This window comes from Sus scrofa, chromosome 12 (assembly GCF_054392235.1).
Source record: "Sus scrofa isolate SSC_HxYL_T2T_F1_AM1 chromosome 12, Sscrofa_HxYL_maternal_Yorkshire_Landrace_v2.0, whole genome shotgun sequence".
Lineage (NCBI taxonomy): Eukaryota > Metazoa > Chordata > Mammalia > Artiodactyla > Suidae > Sus > Sus scrofa.
Window position 1 is genome coordinate 64,519,054 of NC_139394.1, and position 17,061 is coordinate 64,536,114.

The following is a 17,061-nucleotide window of genomic DNA, read 5'->3' on the forward strand; positions in this document are numbered from 1 at the left end:
GTCCACCATCTTGCGTCTGGGGTGACAGCAGGCCCAGTACCTTGGCCAGCTACCTGCAGGGTGAGGGTCCCCTGTGCCCAGACACAGACCTGTGCTCACGGAGACATGCAACAGCCCAGGGGCCCAGCACCTTTACGCAAACAATGTTTTCAGGAGAGGCAGTCATGGGAAAATATTTATTTTGACCACCCATGTTCTCTGGGGCCCCAGGGCCAGCAGATAGGGCTAGACTAGTTCCCCGCTCTGGCCTTCAGGCCTCCTGCTGAATCAGCGCGACTCCAGGGGCTGGAGGGGCACGTTGTCTTCCTCCGTCACACTGTCCTGGCTGGGCTGGGAGGCCAGGGGTTCGTTCGTGTCACCTGTAAGCAGGATGGAGACCACTGTGGCTTGGCCTTTGGGGTGTGTCACCAAGGACAGGTGCCAGGGAAACAGGAGGAGCTCACAGGCATGAAACAGCAACATGCCCTGTGGACAACAGGTGATCCCGGAGTCCCAGCAATCCCTTTCCCTGCTCTCCAACTATCTCCTGTACCCCTGCCCTGGGTCAGTCAGGGCCCTCTGCCGAGGAGCTGATGGTCCCTGGAAGTGGCAGCATTGTGTTAGAAACCAGAACACCTGCGACGTGCTGATGAACCAGAAGCAGGTGAGAGTCACGGCTCAGATGAGAGAGGGCCCCCCCCGCCCCCACCTGTGGAAGGTGCTGGATTTGGACACCCCAAGGAAGGGCAGTTCCAACAGGGACAAGAGCAGAGGAAGGAGAGGAACAAGGCGTGCCATTGAGGGACCTGCTGTGCGTGGAGGGAGGTGCTGGAGGGGGCTGGACAACAGCTCTGGGCCTTGGCCCGTGGAGAGGAGGGCGGCCTTCCAGGCAGTGGGAGGTATTGTGTGGCGGGGGCTGTGCGTAGTTTTCGTCCACATCCGAAGGCTAAGCCTGGAGCTGAAAGCCTACTCTGGAGGCCTGGGAGCCGGCAAGCAGCCCCGCCATGGTGCGGGCGTGCGAGATGATGATGGGCAGAGGGTCCCCAGGACGCTCAGCACCGGCGGGAGGGGGGCCCTCAGGGCCTCCTGCCTGGGCTGGCATGGGTGGGCTTGCATACGCGGTCTAGGTAGGGCCGCCGCCCCAAGGCTGTTTCCACTGGGGGTGTCCAGTTGGAGGCCAAGGCAGGTGGGGGTGTGGGTGGGTGTGTGGAATGCTTGGGGCAAGATGAGGGACAAGCAGGCTTTCAGAGCCTCGGCAGCAGGACACGGAGGAAGGGGGCACAGGGACAGGTGGGCAGGACAGGAGCCCGGGAAGCCGGCGGGACACTCCGTACACCCAGGCCACGGCGACGTGGGGGCTGTTGTGGGGAGGGCTGAGGAACACAGACCCAGCGAGTGTTTTTGAAAGAGCGTGAGAAAGGAGAGGAAGGGTGCAGATGAGCTGGGAGCTACTAGAGCTTCCAGAAGGGGCCTGCTCTGGAGGAGCTGGTCCCAGAGCAGGGCCCTGTGGGGGGAAGGCCACAGAGTGATGGTGCAGGGGGCGGGGGGGGGGGAGGAAGTGGCTTCTTGGTGGTGTGGGAACCGCAAGGCTGGCCTGTTGGGGTGGAGCCAGCAGGGACTGAGGCGGCCTCCCTAGCTTGTTCCCTGCTGGCTCCCAGGTTCAGCCCAGGCCTGGCACCCACTGAATGGACCAGGGCGCAGGGGCTTGGAGCCCAGCCAGGAGGGGGCGCTGGGCTGGGGCAGGGGGCGAGGAGGGACCAAGAGCTGGTTTTCCCAGGTGACTGCGAAGACGCGGGGTGGAGAGGCTGGGGAAGGCCCCTTTAAGGGGCAGACACTTTGCCTGAGTGGAGCTGGGAAGCGGCCCCAGAGGAGGTCCTGCCCCAGACGCTCTGTGCCCTGCGGCCAAGCGCGCCCGAGCTCACACACGTGCACACGCACACACCTACTCACCAGAGCTGCCTGGTGGTCCCGAGGGCTCCTCACACACCGTGGGCAGCGTCTGCTCCCACGCAGCCCAGTTCACCTCCTCCACCCTGAGAGTGACAGGGCAGCTATGAGGCTCCAGGGAGCCGAGGGGCCAGCCTGCCTTTCCCCAGGAGAGGGGCCCGCCCCTGGTTGGGGGCAGGGGGCATGGGGACTTTGAGGAGGATGGGGTTCCCCTGCCCCTCTCCGCAGGACATGGCATCACCAGCCCCCAGCCTAAGCCCCATCTTTGAAGCTCTCAGACCGCTGCTTCTGCCCGGTGCCCCCAGCATCCAGGGCATTTAGACCAGCTGCATCATACGTTCCCAGGCCCTTGTGTGGCTACTGCACATGCCTAAGTCCCACCCCCTTCGCCTGGCCGCTATCTCAGGAAGGTGTATTTCTGGCTGCGCATCTGTCACCAGGTCCCCTCTCCTGCGGGAGAGTCTGCTCTCCAGGGAAGGGTCGTAGTCTCCACAGTCAGGATCGGGGAGTTGGGAGGGCAAAGCAGACCAGCCAGGGCCAGGCGGGCGTGCTCTCACCCGAGGACCCCCCGGCTTCTGGGCCTCCTGGCTCCACTCCCTTACAGGCCAGAAGGAGTAGGTCAGGGGCCACCAAGGAGGGACCTTCAGTTTCAGTCCGTGGGGCGGAAGATGACCCTTGAGGCAGAGCGGCAGGCCGGGGAGCCCAGGCCTGTGAGATGCAGCGTCGCTGACCTCACCTGCCCAGGGTGGCATCCCCTGGCGCTCTGAGGCCCTGCCTTTCCCACCAGACCCGGCTCTAGCTGCTGTCCCCTGGCTTTCAGCAAGGTCCCCAAAGCCCTGCTCACCTGAAGCACCAGCGCTCATCTGGGCTCCCGTCTGGCCTGGTGCCAACTGTTAGCTTCACCCCTGCCCGCTGCTTCTTCCTCCTGCACCACCAGTAGCCTTTCTCCATCTCCAGGACACAGATGGCTTTCTGGGGACAAAGGATGCATTAGACAGCGTGGCCAGCATTTTCCAGTGTAACTCAACATCTCCTAAGTGTGTGGATTTGAATCCAGGTCCAAAGTTAGTTTACCTATGTGGTGCGCCCTGCATCCCTCTGAATCTGTTACCCACGCACGTATAGCTGGAGGATAACATGCTTTGGGTGTTGCTGGGGAGTCAGCATGTAAGGACTGCCCTACAGCAACTTGCAGTTGCACAGCTACAGGTTCTAGAATTTCACACCACCAGATACAGAACTTTACACGTGTCTGCTGCTGGGCCGAGTCGGGTGGGGCATAGAACTTTGCAGGTGAGGCCCAGAGGAGGTAAGGGGCTTGCCCAGGGTCAGCAGTGACCAGGTAGTGCAGTCCAGCCCCTGTCCCCGGGCAAGGCTTCCCTGCACCGGCGTTGGGTGTCCAGACCCACCCAGCCCTCCCAGGTCAAGAGGCAGCTCTTGCTTCTACAGCTCCCAGCTCCCTCTGCTCCCCACCTCCTCCAGGCTGGGTCAGCCCCAGGGTCCTGCTTCTGCCCCCGCCCCTGCCCACCAAGCCGACACCATTTAGCATGTGATGAACACAGATTGGGGGCTTCACGAGGTGTGTGTGTGTGGGGGGTCTTTGTCTTGTCCTCTGCTTTGTGTTTAGAGTCTGAGACTGTGCCTAGCCCTGCACTTGGCACTTGGGAAACACTCCTAATGATGACGGCCACTAACACGCCGAGCGCCTGCTGTGTGCCAGGCACGCCCGAGACCTTACTCCATCCTCACATGACCCCAGGGAGGAAAGGATGGATGAGGGAGACGCCGGTGAGAGCGGGGCTCTGCTGTGCCCAGAACGTGGGGAGGGGCGGGGCCGCTCCCAGGCACCTGCAGCTTCCAGATGCTCCAGCTGTCGTGGGCCACGCTGTTGACAGTCTCGCTCATGAGGGCGATGAGCATGTTGAGCAGCAGCACGTAGGTGAGCAGCACGTAGGCCAGCAGCAGCACCAGCACCACCCCGCGGAAGCGCAGCTGCTCCTGGAAGGCCAGCTCCCCCATGCCGATGGTGAACTTGAACAGCTCCAGGGAGGCGTCCAGGATGCCCTTGTACAGAGCCTCGCTGCCCTCCTTGTCCCCCTCTCCTGCCGCCTCTGTGGCGTTGGAGCCCAGCGGGGCCCCGAGGGCCTGGGCCTCCCGGCTCAGGCTCACCAGGGCTGCGAGAGGGAGGCGGGGGTCCTCAGCTTGGGAGACCAGCCAGCAGCCTCAGGGGTGGGCCAGGGACGGGTGGGGATGGGGGCCTTTACCTACAGCAAAGCCAAAGAGGAAGACGAGGTAGACCAGGAGGAAGCGGAGCAGGTCCCGAAGGATGACCTAGAACACAGGCGCCCGGAGCCGGGTGGGTAGCTGGCCAGACCCTGCCTCAGCCCCAAGCTCCCACCGCACGCACGCACAGGTGTGCAAACACGGGGCCTGTGGGGCCACTGTGAGAAGACGTCTCTGTAAAAAATCTGCATCAGACCACATCTTCCTGCTCAAAACCCTCCAGGGTCGAAAAACGAACTGGGATCCAGCAACTCCACGTCTCGAATACACCCAACAGCACTGAAAGCAGGAACTCAGACACCTGCACACCCCACGTTCACAGCAGCATCATTGACGACAGCCAACAGGTGGCAACAACCCACGTGTTCGCGGACAGACATGCGGATGAACAACATACGGCATCTACGTACAGTGAAGTACGATTCAGTCTTAAAGGGAAGGAGACTCTGCCATGCGCCCCCAGGGATGGACCTTGAGGATACTGCGCTCAGCGAAATAGGCCAGACACGAAAGGACAAGTGCTGCACAACTGCCCTTATTTGAGGTACCCGGAATAGTGCCATTCACAGAGCAGAGTTAGGATGGGGGCTGGGGGGAAAGGGATGGGGGCGTGAGTGTTTAATGGGGGCAGAGTTCAGTTGGGGAAGGTGAGACGGTGCTGCAGGTGGACGGGCTGATGGCTGCATGACGTGATGTACTTGGGTCACTTAAAAATGATGAAGATGGTAAATTCTGTTATGTACATTTTGCCATGATTTAAAAAAAAAGTCCTCTGGGGCCTGCAGACCCCTCCCCATGGCCAGCAAAGCCCCCACCTCCACCTTCCCCCCAGCTCCCTCTCCCAGCCTCTCCACCCGTCCCAAGCCTTCCAGACCTGGTCTGGCCCCTGGCCTTGGCCCTTGCTCTCCCGTTTGCCCAGAATGCTGCTTCCTGAGTCCGTGCTGGCTGAATCATTCTTCCAGGTCTCGACCTAAATGCTACCTCTTCCCAGAGGACTCCCGGAGCACCCAGCCTAAAGCACCCTCTGCCCCAGTCACTGGCCGTCACACTGCCCTATGTATTTCCCTCAGAGAGCTTGGCAGCCTGCACCATTCTCATCAGCTTCCGAGTGTTTTTGTTTCCTCTAGAATGTCAGCTTCAGAAGAGCGAGAACTCAGGAGTTCCCATCATGGCACAGTGGTTAACAAATCCGACTAGGAACCATGAGGTCGCGGGTTCGATCCCTGGCCTTGCTCAGTAGGTTAGGGATCCGGTGTTGCCGTGGCTCTGGCATAGGCCAGCAGCTGCAGCTCCAATTCAACCCCTAGCCTGGGGAACCTCCATATGCTGCGGGAGCGGCCCAAGAAATGGCAAAAAATACAAAAAAAAAAAAAAAAAGAAGAAGAGCGAGGACTTGTCTATTCTATTCCAGAACAAAATGGTGTGTTCCTGGAGTTCCCATCGTGGCTCCGTGGTTAACGAATCTGACTAGGAACCATGAGGTTGCGAATTCCATCCCTGGCCTTGCTCAGTGGGTTAAGGATCCGGCGTTGCCATGAGCTGTGGTGTAGGTCGAAGTTGCGGCTCGGATCCTGCGTTGCTGTGGCTCTGGCGTAGGCCAGCGGATACAGCTCCGATTAGACCCCTAGCCTGGGAACCTCCATATGCCATGGGAAGCAGCCCTAGAAAAGGCAAAAAAGACAAAATAGTGTGTTCCTGACACTTAGAACAGGACTTTGCCCATACATAGCACCCACTTCCTAAACGTTTGTTGAATGAATAAATGAATGCAGACACATCCATGTGCCCAAGTGTCACAGGCCCACGGATGAGCTTGTGTGCACAGTCTCTGTCCCTTTGGGATGCACGTGCTCCTGTGTGCACGTCAGCTGACCCGTGTGGCCCATGCGTGCTCACCCCCCATGCTCACATTTGGCGTGTCTGGAAGCGAGGTGCCCAGCGGACACGCCCATCTTCCCCCTGGCTGCTCAGCTGTGGGGAGGCTCCTGCTGGCTGAGGCCCAAGGGAGGCCCCTGGGCGCCGTGCCCAGCCCTGCGCAGTCACCCCACCCCCACCCCCTGCCGCCCCGGGCTCTCTGCCCTCACCTTTTGGATCATGACGCTGTAGATGCCCGTGTGCTGCAGGCCACGCGTGTAGTACAGCAGGTTCAGCCAGCCCAGCACCAGCGAGGACACGAGCAGGGGCAGGTACCACTTGACGGCCAGGAAGCACAGCACCTGGGACAGCACCGCGAGCAGCGCCTGGACCAGGCTGCAGGGCGGGGCGGGGCGGGGGTGGGGGGGTGGGGGTTGCAGTCAGCTTGCAGGCCGCCCCTCCCAGTGCTGATCCCCCTGCCTCTCCCACCCCTCTGAGAGGTGAGACGTTCCCCTCTGTCTGGGCCTGGACCGATCTGTCTCAGGCAAGGTATTAACCCCTGTGGGCCTTGGTAAAACGGGGGTAACCGCCATCGCCCCCTCGAGGCACGGCTTGTAAAGGTACGGCTTGTAAAGAGCTCAGGCTCCACTGGTGCAGAGCGAGGCCGCGGTGGATGTAATTACCGTGATCCTGACCGACACTGACGGGACAGCCGCCCACGCCCCTGTCTGAGTCGGGCCCGGGCGCTGGTCCCAGCCCCCCAGCTCCCTGGCCCCAGGTCCTGTGCCCTAAAAGCTGGCCTGCTGGGCTCTGCCACCGACGGGGCGGAGGAGTGGGCCACGTACAAGAGGATCTCAAAGTAGCTGTCCACGAAGGAGGTCCAGATGAACAGCCTGCGCCTCCAGAAGTACCACAGCTGCGGAGCAGAGGGGGGCATGGAGCCCGCCGGCCGGCCGCCCCTCCCTGCCCAGGACCGCCTCCTGGCTCAGGCAGCAGCTCTGACTCGTGCGGAGGCTCGGGAATCCTGCTGGTAACTGAGAAAGCTTTGGACCCTGGTTCCCAGAAGTGCGGCCGCGCAGACACCCACACAGCACAGCCTGTGGGTCCAGGTGAGGGACTCCCCTCCACATGGTGATGGGCGCTCTGTCCCTCCTTCTCCTCCGCCCAGGGACCACCTGATAGGCCAGCCACCCTGGCCTTGGGGCCCAAATCCTGCCAGCTCTCAGAGTCTCAATGCCACGGCCCAGCCTGTGTCCTGCAGACTGGCAGCATCTTCGCCTGAAGAGACCCTGCTGGGGGCACGGGGCTGAGGTCCCCCTGCCCCCTCCCTCTGTGCTCCCTGGGGTCGGGGGCTTCCAGCTTTTTCCCAGGGCAGGTAGGAGTCACGTGCTGTCCCGTGGCACCCCTGAGAGCGTGGCAGGAGGGTACCCAGCCCCAAAGGCAAGGCCAGAACTCCCGGCCCTCAGCTGCCCTGGCACCAGGTGTGGGGTTCATCTCCCGTAAATGAAGGGATGCCGTTACCTTGCTCTAAGGCCTGGCAGCAGATTCCAGGTTGGGGGTGGGGAGGGGACCCTCACCTGGCCCATGAGGAGGTAGGCCCCCGTGAGCAGAATCAGGATGTGGCCCAGCAGCAGCGTGGAGTTCCCAAGCGTCAGGAGGTCCTGCTTGGAGAGACACTCAGGTTGGGCCTGGGCCCCCTCCCGGCAGCTCCCCGCTGAGAGCTGGGCCGAGGGCCCTCTGAGCGTGAGCCGTGGAGAGGCCCCAGAGAAGCGGAGCAAGGCGAGCGCCGGAGCCAGACTCCTGCCTGGGTTCAGGTCCCATTCCCACCATTCGCAGCCTGTGTGACCCTGGATGAGTTACCTAACCTCTCTGTGCCTCCCTTCGCCCAGCTATAAACTGGGGATGATAATGGTCAGAGGGTTGTTGTGAACATTAATTAAATAAGTTAACGCACATCGATCACTGAGAATACGTTCGCACAGGGGGCGCATCTCAGTGCTGTTCCTGTCACCGCCGCCGCGCCAGCTTCCCCGCTCGGCCCAGCTGTGTAAGCGCATGCGCAGCCCCGCCAGGCGGTAACCCCCGCCCCATCTCCCACCAGGGTGCGCCCTCCAGGCTTGCCTTCTCCAGGGCGGGCTGGTGGTAGGTGACGGCGGTCAAGACGGACACGTAGATCAGGTAACACAGGAAGTTGATGAGGAACCTGGGGGTGAGCAGATTCCACTTCTCCTGCAGCAGTTTGTTCAGCGGCTCCAAAACCACCATTCGGTGTCGGTCCTGGGATGGGAAGGGGGGAGCCAGAGGCGCGGCCCCCCAGTATATGCGGGGATTCAGGGGGGAGGATGGGGCCCCAAGGGACCCCTCCCCTCCGGCCCCCACCCCACCCTGTGGCCGTGGAGTGGCCAGTCCAGAGGAGGTGCTGGTCAACAGCGAGGCCCCAGTGGTAGCCACCGGGACCCTGGCGGGGAGTGGGTGTGTGCCCAGCAGCCAGGTCGAGAGGGGCAGCCACAGTGGCAGGGCAGGTGCGGCCCAGCAGGAGCCCTGCCAGGCCCGCCGCCGCGGGCTCACCGAGCTTCGGCAGTGAAAGGCGATGATCTCCAGCACTGAGTTCTCCTCCCAGCTGTCCACAGAGGCCAGGTCGTACAGCGACACCCGCACAGGCCCGTAGCTCCATTCCGTGAACTTGCGGGAAAGGGACTGGCACGGCCCAGGGAACTCCCGCTGCAGGATGTGTCTGAAAATCTGCAGGGGCGCCCGTGAGCTTGGCCTGTGTGGCCACCTCCGCACACCGACCCCCAGTCCAGGGGTCCCTCAGGCCCTTGAGATCAGAGGCTACCAGTTACACGTCTAGGCCAGAGTCTAGAGCTTTCAGCAGACTAGAAAGCACCCTCACCCGAACAGATCCAGAAGCAGTTGGTTACGAGTGAGGCACGGGGGAGAGGGAGGGGCCCGACTGGGGGATGGCCACACAGCCACGCTCCCTCTGGTCGGCCAAGGGGGTTCCTACAGCCCAAGGACCTTGGAGGGCAGGGGAAAAACAGTGAAACTTCCATATACGTTTTGGTTTTGCTTTTGTTTTTGTTTTTGAGGGCTGCACCCACGGAATATGGAGGTTTCCAGGCTAAGGGTCAAATCAGAGCTACAGCTGCCGGCCTACACCCCAGCCACAGCCACGCAGGATCCAAGCTGCATCTGGGACCTACACCACAGCCCACGGCCACGCCGGATCCTTAACCCACTGAGCGAGGCCAGGGATCAAATCTGCAACCTCACAGTTCCGAGTCAGATTCGTTTCTGCTACAGCACGATGGGAACTCCCTCCATGTGTGTTCACTTTTATCTTAACCTTAAAAAATACCTGTGGTCTAAGCACAGGGCCCTGTATCAACAGCGTGGGTTGTAGACCCATGAGGCTTCCCTGAGAGTAACGATCAGAAAACCAAAAAGCCGTTTGAGAAAAAAGTAGAGCTGGATCATGTTTAATCTTTATGCTGGAATAACTTCCAGATAAATCAAAGTTTTAGACACTGAAAAATAAATGGGAAAAGAAAAGTCTTGAAGAAAACACGGACATGGAATATACACAAGATTTTAAAACCTGGTAGAAGGAATTAAGCAAAGGCAAAACCAAGGAATCTCAAGGAAAGGATAATTACACTTCGACCCATAAAAAAGTAAAAAATCCTGTGCAGCAAAAAACGCCATAAAAATTTTTTTTTTCTTTTTTCAGCCGCATGTGGAAGTTCCTGGGCCAGGGATCGAATCCGAGCCGCAACTGTGATCAGAGCCACAGCTATAGCAACGCCAGGTCCTTATCCCTCTGCACCCCAGCAGAGACACTCCATACAATCTTTTTAATGTCAAACTGGGAGGCAAACGGGCAGCTGTTACCGTAAACGAAATGCTGGCACACGTGCCGTCGAGAACACTTAGCCATCAGCACGAAGACAACGTGATGGCACAGAAAATGAGAAGCCTGTCTCCGAATCAAGGAATCCAAATGGCTTTAAAGAAACAGTCCCTGTTTTATAATAGGTTATATATAATTTATCAATAAACACACACATGCAAGAGGCGCCCGCTGAAAATATCCCTAGCTAGACACCAGTGCAGGCTCCTCCTACAGAAATCCCAAGTTGACAGAGTTCCTGTCATGGCTCAGTGGAAACGAGTGACAAGCATCCATGAGGATGCAGGTTCAATCCCTGGCCTTGCTCAGTGGGTTACGGATCCAGAGTTGCCATGGGCTGTGGTGTAGGTCACAGTCACGGCTCGGATCCCCTGTTGCTGTGGCTGTGGTGTAGGCCAGTGGCTACAGCTCAGATTCGACCCCTAGCCTGGGAACCTCCACATGCCTTGGCTGAAGCCCTAAAAAGACAAAAGATGACAAAAAAAAAAAAAAAAAAAAAAAAAAAACCACCAAGTTGAGCCCTGCTGCTTCCTGGAGGGGGGCCAGCTGCTCACCTCGATTTTGCCCTCCTTGGCGGCCAGCTGCAGGGGCGTGAGGCCCTGCAGGTTGGGGATGTCCTCGAGCCTCACTGTGGGGTAGAGGCGGGCCACAGCCTGGAGGAGCTTGTCATACATCAGGGTCACCAGCTCAGTGTTCTTGACTGAGTTGTCAGCGATTGCCACCAAGGCATGCAGGGCCGTGTTGCCCAGCGAGTCAGCGGCCTGCGGGCTGGCGGACTGGTGTGGGTTCTCCAGGAGGTAGGTCACCACGTCCCACTGCTTGGTGCAGACGGCCAGGGACAGGGGCAGCTCGCCTGGGGGCCGAGGGGGTGGCTTAGGCCTTGGGGCTCCCAGCTCCCACATGCCTGCTTGTCACCCTCCCTGGACAGAAGGCCAAGCCTCCCAGGCACCCATGGGTGTAGTGGGAGGGAGCACTGCCATGGGTCCCAGGCCCACGCAGGCCTGTGCAGTAAGTGGAGAGGGTCCCCGGGCCCAGCTTAGGGCAGCTGCTCCTTCTCTTCTCCTAGAAGCCCGGTCAAGGCCAGTCTGTCCAGCTCTGACCCAAGGAAGAGGGCCCCAAAGCTCTCCACCATCTAAGGGAGCAGAAAGGGGCCTTCCAACCAGGGTCCCCACCCCGCTGCCTCCTCTTATTTTTGCCAGAGCCCAGGACCCTCTGCCACCTGGCACAGAGGCCCCTTTATCCAGGCCCTGTCTGGTCAAGTCTCGACATATGACCGTTGCCCCGCCCTGGTCTGAGCTCGTGTGCAGTGAGCTTCTGGGCCAGCCAAGGATAAAACACCTCTTTTATCCTAATGGACGGCCTAGCGGTTAGAAGCATGAGCCTCAGGGTCAGACAGACCTGGGTTTAATGGCCAGCACTGCCACATGTGGACTCTGTGACCTTGGGCAAGGCCTTACCCCTCTGCAGCTCAGGTTGCCCGGGAAGCCTCCTCACCAAAGTAGAAGCAAGGGTCTTGACTCTTCTTCTGGAAGAACTGGCCACAGGCCCGGGCGTGCACGTCGGCCCCATTCTCCACCAGGAGCTTGACACACGGAAGGCTCCTCTTTTCGATGGCGATGTGCAGGGCGCTGTGGCCGCGGTAGTAGGCGTCTGTACACTGGGCGTTGACCAGAGGCTGGGGGTTGCCCGAGTCCCGGTCGATCTGCAGCAGCGGCTGGATGCAGGCATTGGCCCCGTCCCGAAGGTTCAGCACAGCCTTCATCAGGCACGTCTTCCCCGTGGAGCCCTCTGCGGGGCAAGGCCAGGGGAAGGGGCAACACGGTGCTCAGGTTGCCCCCCCGACCTGGACCACGAGCCCACGCTCCAAAGCACACCCAGCTCCAAAGCACCCCCACTGCCGGGTGTTAAGGCTCCAGACGACAGGCATGAAAATGCCAACGGGCTTAACTACAGTCTCTACCCTAGACAGTACGTTCCTAAGGCATTGTTCGTCGTGTGTGCAGGGTTGCCTGCACAAGAGGCTGGTGCTTGTTACGTGGCCCTGTCCCCTCACAGGCCAGTCACCTGGCCTCTCTTACCCTCAGTTCTCCTCACTGTAAAGTGGGACTATTCCGGGGTATTTTAAGGATCGCATGGGACTTCTCTGGTGGCTCAGCGGGTTAAGGGTCCGGTGTTGTCACTGTTGTGGCTCTGGTTACAGCTGTGGTGCAGGTTAGACCCCTGGCCCTGGGACTTCCACATGCCACAGGTGCAGCCAGAAAAAAAAAAAGAAGAAGAAAAGAAAAAGAAAAAGGATCACGTGGAATTACATACAAAATTCTCAGCACACAGAGCGCCTGGCACAGCGTGTTGAGGCCAAAATGGTCAACCTCAGTGGGTCCTGATAAGAAATGGGTTGTAACTAAATTGTAGTCAGTGCACCCCGTGGGGAACTGTGAGCTGTTAAGGTGACCAGTTAGAGGCCTTTGTACCAAAACGGAGAGTGAGACAAGAGGTGGTGAGTAGGGGGGAGCACACTGCAAATCAGGGCACATGGCCCCTCCCGTTGACAGAAATATCTAGCTCCTGTATTTAAGATGTATTCCAGATCACGCTCAGAGGCCCAGGATGACAGATGTTTTTATCCTTGCTTCAGCCATTTCATTACTATTTGAACCTTCTAGAATATGCAAATGTTCTTGTTTTTCCTTTCTTTTTATTTTTTTAAATAAATGCTATTTTTCTAATCAGCCCAAACAACACAGATCTTTGGATATGGGGCACAGCATGCTGTGAGACGGATGAAGTGTGTGGTGCGTGTCCAGGTCTCAGCAACACTACTGGACACAAAGAGAGTGGAGTGGACATTTGCAGGGAGGAAGCCTGTGGAAGGGGCCGGGGAGGCCCAGACAGGCCAGGAGCCACAGCCTACCTCTGTACTCCGTGTCCGTGAGGTATTTGCTGGTCCGGCGCAGGTACTCTGGCAGCCCAGCCAGATCCTCAGGGACCCCCCGGGCCACCACGCGGAAGAGCCGGTCCCGGTCAAAACGGTTTGGGTCTGGCTGGCTGTGGGAATGTGGTTTGTGACGGATGCTGCAGGGAGCCCCAAGGGAGCCTTTGGAGAGCCTCCCCTGTCCCAGGCAGCCCAAGGAGACCCCAAGTGCTCAGAGCCCCCTGGCGGAGGGAGAGGCCTGCCCAGGGCACGAGTCCAGGCACCATGGCTATCTCTGGGCAGTGGCTGTTATCCTTTGCTACAGCTGCCCCGATGGACTTGCAAAGGCTCCTGGCCCCACGGGGCTGATTTCAGCACCAGAATGAAATCTGATGGGCTGGGTCAGGACGGGGCTCCAGGAGGCGCCCAGGAACTGTTAGGGGCTGTGTGCACCACTGGCCTCAACCACGGAATCAAGAGAAGCCCTCGTGTTCTCAGAAACCATCTACAGACCAACAGTGGACTTTTTGCCTCTTTTGCCCCTCACCTCTGCCCTGGGTCTGGAATCTCTATTTTCTCCATCCGACAAACAAGGAAATAAAGCAACTTTCCCAAAGTCACGTGGTGCAGAACTCAAGGGGGCTGATCAGCTAACTCCAGCCCCCCACTCCTAGCCTCAGGGAGACTCGGGCTGGGCAGACAGAGGTTTCTCGAAGAGGCGGGGCCCAGAGTGGAAACGAGACAGTCACAGGTTTTACTGAGAAACCACGCTTCCGGGAAAGGCCCAGGAGGGGCCTGTAGCCCTTCTGAATGCACAGTGTCCATGGGGTGCCCCCTCCCGGGCCTATCACTGCCCGCAGAGGCCAGCTCACCCCCGGGGCTGCTGGCATCACAACCAGCAGACGTGAAGGGACAGCCAAGACGGGGCTTTGGAGAGCCTCAGGTCTGCCCAGGAGGGGTCAACCAAGACAGTGCTGGGGACACTCTAAACGTTGGGATCAGTCATGTTTTCAGCCGCGATCGCATGACTGACGGCAGGAAGCTGCAAGACTGCCTGGCCGGATCAGACACACCATCATCCGCCCAGCAGACCACATGACTGCAACATGACCAGGAGCGCCATGCGGCTGACTCTGGAGGCCTGTGGGCAATCCGGCCGGGGAAGTGGCTATTTGAACAAAGCACTTCCTGTCACAGGGTGGTCCTGGGAAAGGAAAGCCCAACAGGGGCACAGATGGAAGCACCAAAGGGCATTGAGGGGCCTGTTCTGCCCTGGGCGGGTGACCCAGCTCCCAGGAGCCTCACTCGCAAGCCTCTTCTCCTGCCCTGGTCCAAGTCTCACCTCAGTCCTACTGCACAAGCAGAACGGGGGCTCTGGGCTAGGAGGCCAAGGCTGGCCCACGCGGGATCTCCAGCCGCCTATGTCAGGCCTCACAATGGGGGTGGCAGTGCACCCCAGGACTGGAAGTGGCACTCCGAGGAGAGTGGACTCCCACAGTCTGAATTAGCAAGCATCACCGGGAAGTTAAAGTGAAGACGGCTCGGAGCAGAAGCCCAGCGTCCTCAGCGCCCAGAGCCCACCCCCCCTGGGACCACAGGTTCAGCCCTGGAGCAAAGCCAGGACATTTCCAGATGTCCTCAACTCTCCTGGACTGGACTCTGACTGTGGGCACCAACAAGGGACATGCCTGAAAGTATGTCCCTACCCAGAAGAACACAACCCCAGAAGACAGAAGGCCAAGAATGGGGAAGGTTCTGGAAGGAGCAACCCCAGAGAGCAGAGCAGAGTTCAGCCTGTAGGGCCCAGGAGCCGCCAGAGTCTGACAGAGGACCCCACAGGCTGTGCGGAAGGGGCCCGGGGGCTGGGCCAGGCCCCCGGCTGACTCCTGGAGGTGAGGCTGGGGTGGCCGGGGCTCCACACATGGCCTCACCTGGCCCCTGCCCTCTTCCGGTAGTGGAGATCCACTGTGATCTGAGGGGGGAACATCCGGTCCTCTGGCTGGAATGCGGACTCCATGGGGGGCGGCCTGGCCCCACCACCGGGCTGTCCTCTGTCCCGCTCAGCACCATCTTCCCGGCTTCTGTCTGACGTCTCAAGCCTGAAAGCGGGAGGGCTGGAGGGCGAGGCCATCCTAAGCAGAGGACAGCTGGAACCTCTGTGGGGACAGAGAGTCAGAGGCACCGCCCGGGAGGCTGGCTGGAGCCCGTGACCGGAGAGGTTTAGAAGCTGGGCCCAAGTAGACCCAGCCTCCTCGTCTAGAGAGTTCAGCCCAACAGGAGGGGGCGGGGGAGCGAGAGGGGGGTACACAGGGCCGGAAGTCCAGGCTGGGGGAACGGGGACCACAACTGTCCCTGACTTTCGCTCTGGGACATCCTGATCTCTAAGAGGCCACAGCCGCGGGTCCAAAAGTGTTTGTGTTAAGAGCACAACCCTTTCTCTACCCGGGGTCCATATTCATGACGTAAAAATGCAGTTTCAGGTGGGGCCAGGACCCTCGACCTCCCACCGCAGAGGGGGCCGGCTCTGGGGGAAACCGTTGGAAAACCACTGGTCTATCAAAGCCCTCGTTTTGCCACCAGGACGGCTAGGGCTCAGAAAGGGGAAGTGACATTCCCAGGGTCCCAAGCTGTGGGCAGAGCCTGGTCTGACCTGCCCCGCCCTGCCAGGGCGTTCCTCTTCAGCTCTCAAACCCTTCGGGGCTCATCTGTGTTTTTAGACTCTGAAGGCATCCAATGCCCCCTCTCTGTGCTTTAGGGTTTCTAGGGGCTTTCAGAGCCCCTCCTGACCAGCTGCCCCTCCAGGCCCCAGGCTGGAGGGGCCAGGAGCTCAGCTCCCGGCACCAATCTCACCCTCGTGGGAGGGCTGAGACCCCAGCGCCACCACAGGGCCAGGGGTGGGGCCCCAGTGCGGGGAGGGGGAAGCCCCTGGGCCCCCAGGTGGGTAGGCAGACAGAAGGCGAGAGTCCAAGGCGGAGGCGGGGGGGAGCAGGCGGCAGAAGGGGACAGGGTGCAAAGCAGAGCTTGGGGACTGGGAGAGCGGGCGGCACGCCGGCGGGGCCGGGCCCTCTTCCGCGCAGCCCTAGCGCCCCGGGGACCCGGGTGCCGCATCCTCCCACAGAGGCGGGGGAGGCCTCATCACGGAGTTTTGACCCAGCATCTTTCTGCCCACCCCGAGGCGTCCTTCCCGGACCACAGGCCATTTAACCTGGCTGATGTCTCCCATCGCCTCACTCCTCTCCCTCCCAGCCCACCACTCCCAAGCCTGGGCAGCAACAGCTATCTGCCCTGCCCCTGCCCCTCCTGGACCCCCAACTCCACCCCCGGCCGAGAGGAAGGGTCTGGCAGGCCAGGTGGAGGGAGCCTTCACTGTCAGGTTTGGGGGCCCGGGCCTCTCCGACGCCCGCATCATCCCTGACTCACCGGCTCGGCGGAGGCGCACGGCGGCCGCGGGCGGCAGCGCTGCGGAGGAAGTGCGGCAGGAGCGGCGCGCGGCGGCTGGGAGCCAGGCGAGCCCCCCGGGGTCCCCAAGCGTTCCGCACGCTCAGCCCACCTGGCTCGCCCGCCTGGCTGCAGCGAGGTCAGATCTCCCCAGGCAGGAGCCGCTGGCCACCCGGACCACGGGCCACACCCTCCTCTGGGGAGACACGCTCCGCCTCCCACTCCTGCCCCCACACCTACTGCTTGCCACTGACGCCCCAGAACTGGGGGGGCAATCAGAGGCAACCCTTGGGTGCAGGACCCTGTCTCGGGTGGGGAGGTGCCTGTCGTGGTTTGAGGGGGAGAGGGGTCTTGCTCCATTGCACTGACCTCTGCCCCTCCCCTTCCCCACCACTTGCCTCCCAGGGGCCATGTGGCTCAGACTGGGAGCTGATGTGGACGTTCCCCCACCCCCCGGAGAGGAGGGACAGGCCAGCACCTGTCTCTAGAAATGCACCCCACCCATCCGATCTCCTGGGGCCTTCCCGCAGCCCCTAACCCCCCAGTCCCCAAGCCAGGGGCCCTGAAGGCTCCCGCCTTCCCTGAGCTAAAGGCGCTACCAGCACCAGCCAGCAGGGGCCGACAGCGAGGTCGACCTGTGCTTCTGAAACTAGACCTCCCTTCCTGGTCCTGATCAAGACGCAGACTTGGGGCTTGGGGACACAGACACCAGCCAAGTAAGTAGCATCCCCAGGTACCC

At 60.6% G+C, this 17,061-nt stretch overlaps 1 protein-coding gene across 14 annotated transcripts; it reads right to left on the reverse strand.

Annotated features, from left to right (window-relative positions):
* Positions 1 to 162: 162 nt before the first annotated feature.
* TRPV2 (transient receptor potential cation channel subfamily V member 2) lies at positions 163 to 16,496 on the reverse strand. Of its 14 annotated transcripts, none has more exons than XR_014821968.1 (15): positions 16,305 to 16,496; positions 14,816 to 14,983; positions 12,885 to 13,018; positions 11,468 to 11,761; positions 10,528 to 10,826; positions 8,632 to 8,805; positions 8,185 to 8,340; positions 7,641 to 7,724; positions 6,909 to 6,979; positions 6,294 to 6,425; positions 4,195 to 4,257; positions 3,775 to 4,100; positions 2,771 to 2,898; positions 1,930 to 2,012; positions 163 to 359 (listed from the first exon to the last, which is right to left on the reverse strand). XR_014821968.1 is itself a non-coding variant. In XM_084986365.1 (15 exons), exons 2-15 carry the CDS (start codon positions 14,899 to 14,901, stop codon positions 268 to 270), a joined length of 2,160 nt encoding a protein of 719 aa, XP_084842491.1. In that variant the 5' UTR covers positions 14,902 to 14,983; positions 16,305 to 16,496; the 3' UTR covers positions 163 to 267. The 14 variants fall into 14 exon arrangements, 4 of the variants coding, with proteins under 4 accessions (XP_084842491.1, XP_084842493.1, XP_013835803.1 ...); XR_014821960.1 differs by having other exon boundaries at positions 6,294 to 6,459; XR_014821964.1 differs by having other exon boundaries at positions 14,816 to 15,040.
* Positions 16,497 to 17,061: the final 565 nt, after the last annotated feature.